Consider the following 1,366-nt stretch of genomic DNA (forward strand, 5'->3'; position numbering starts at 1 on the left):
TTTTATTTTTTTAGTTTTGTAAGTATATGATGGATTCTATTTATGCTGAGGGCACACTAGTGAAAGAATTTAAGAAACAAATTATTGAAGAAGCAAAAGTACAAGGAATTGACTGTGACCTTGAATTAGACAAGTAAGTACATCATGTGACTATCATGTGACTATTATGTGACTATCATGTGACTCATTGTGTAGGATGAGATTACGTGAAAAGAGAGGAGTGTACCCTGGTATAGTATATCTTGATCATCAGACAATTCGTGCTATTAAGGAAACATATTATGTGGAACTATTGAAAGGTCATAATCTCAGTATTTTAATGTTAAACTGCATGTATAGCAGATTTATTTTTTGATGAAAGGCGAAATTGACTTAATTGGTCACTTTTAGGTTAAATTTTGATGACTTCATTACCCCTTACCACATGGCAGCTAATAACAAGCAATTTTAATTTGGTGTTTTCCTAAAATTTGCCAACTCACAAAATTTAGTCCCTCACCAATAAATACTGCTATATGATATTTTAAGTATACTGTACTTCACTCGTATTACTTTTCATTAGGACCAGAGAAGATGAAGAATCATACACAGATACAGGCATATGTTATAAGATGGCACCCATCACAATGTTCAGTTGATCCAATAGAAGAAATTTTACTGGACAATGATAATGATCTTAAGCATGTTATTGAAAAGGTAATCATGATTTTATCATTGCACTGTATGATATAGTACTTGTTCAAACAAGTAGTTATGATGCTATAAGATTAAAACTGCATACTATATTTGTTCTGTGTAAGTACATGTACAATGTAGTAGTTGGCAAATTTTCAATTTCATGCCACGTGTTATAACAGATTTGATAATGTTAACTTCTTTGTGAATCTGCCAATCACCAATACAAGTCTATAGTTTATATTAACATTAATGTAGAGCAAGGCTATGAATAAATAGGTATGTATATCATTTATCATTATTATTATTGTTTTTACAGCTATCAGAGTTAAGTGGAGTACCTACTGAGTATATCTATTGTGCAAAGGTTAATCATTGATACAAAACATAATTAAGATACTTCCTCTTATAACTCTTAGTATGGATTATCATTATTTCCAGTTGAAATATCATGTCTTGATATTGAGAATGAGTTGAAATGGTATTCCATTATTTCAGCCTTATACTCATTAGGACGGTATTATAGTGATGGATATGTCATACATTACAAGTACTACTAATAAACACATGCACATATTATGTATGCATGCATATAATTATTTAGAGACAATAGAGAGACAATAAAAGAGTTAACAGATAAAGAGAGATCAGAAATACAAGAGGCAGAGGAAGCAAGGTACTATCAATTAAT

General features: G+C 30.5%; 1 protein-coding gene across 1 annotated transcript in view; it reads left to right on the plus strand.

The window, feature by feature from the left end:
- The first annotated feature begins 20 nt into the window (after positions 1–20).
- Positions 21–1,366, plus strand: part of LOC109586039 (ubiquitin carboxyl-terminal hydrolase 47-like) — a 2,769-nt gene continuing 1,423 nt past the window's right edge. Inside the window, exons 1-6 of the mRNA XM_020002205.1 lie at positions 21–133; positions 196–299; positions 563–696; positions 995–1,042; positions 1,095–1,225; positions 1,280–1,351. Of these exons, the coding sequence (XP_019857764.1) occupies positions 27–133; positions 196–299; positions 563–696; positions 995–1,042; positions 1,095–1,225; positions 1,280–1,351 (596 nt within the window). The 5' untranslated portion in view covers positions 21–26. The remainder of the gene's footprint in view (positions 134–195; positions 300–562; positions 697–994; positions 1,043–1,094; positions 1,226–1,279; positions 1,352–1,366) is intronic.

This window comes from Amphimedon queenslandica, unplaced genomic scaffold (genome assembly GCF_000090795.2).
Source record: "Amphimedon queenslandica unplaced genomic scaffold, v1.1 AMPQUscaffold_12962, whole genome shotgun sequence".
NCBI lineage: Eukaryota > Metazoa > Porifera > Demospongiae > Haplosclerida > Niphatidae > Amphimedon > Amphimedon queenslandica.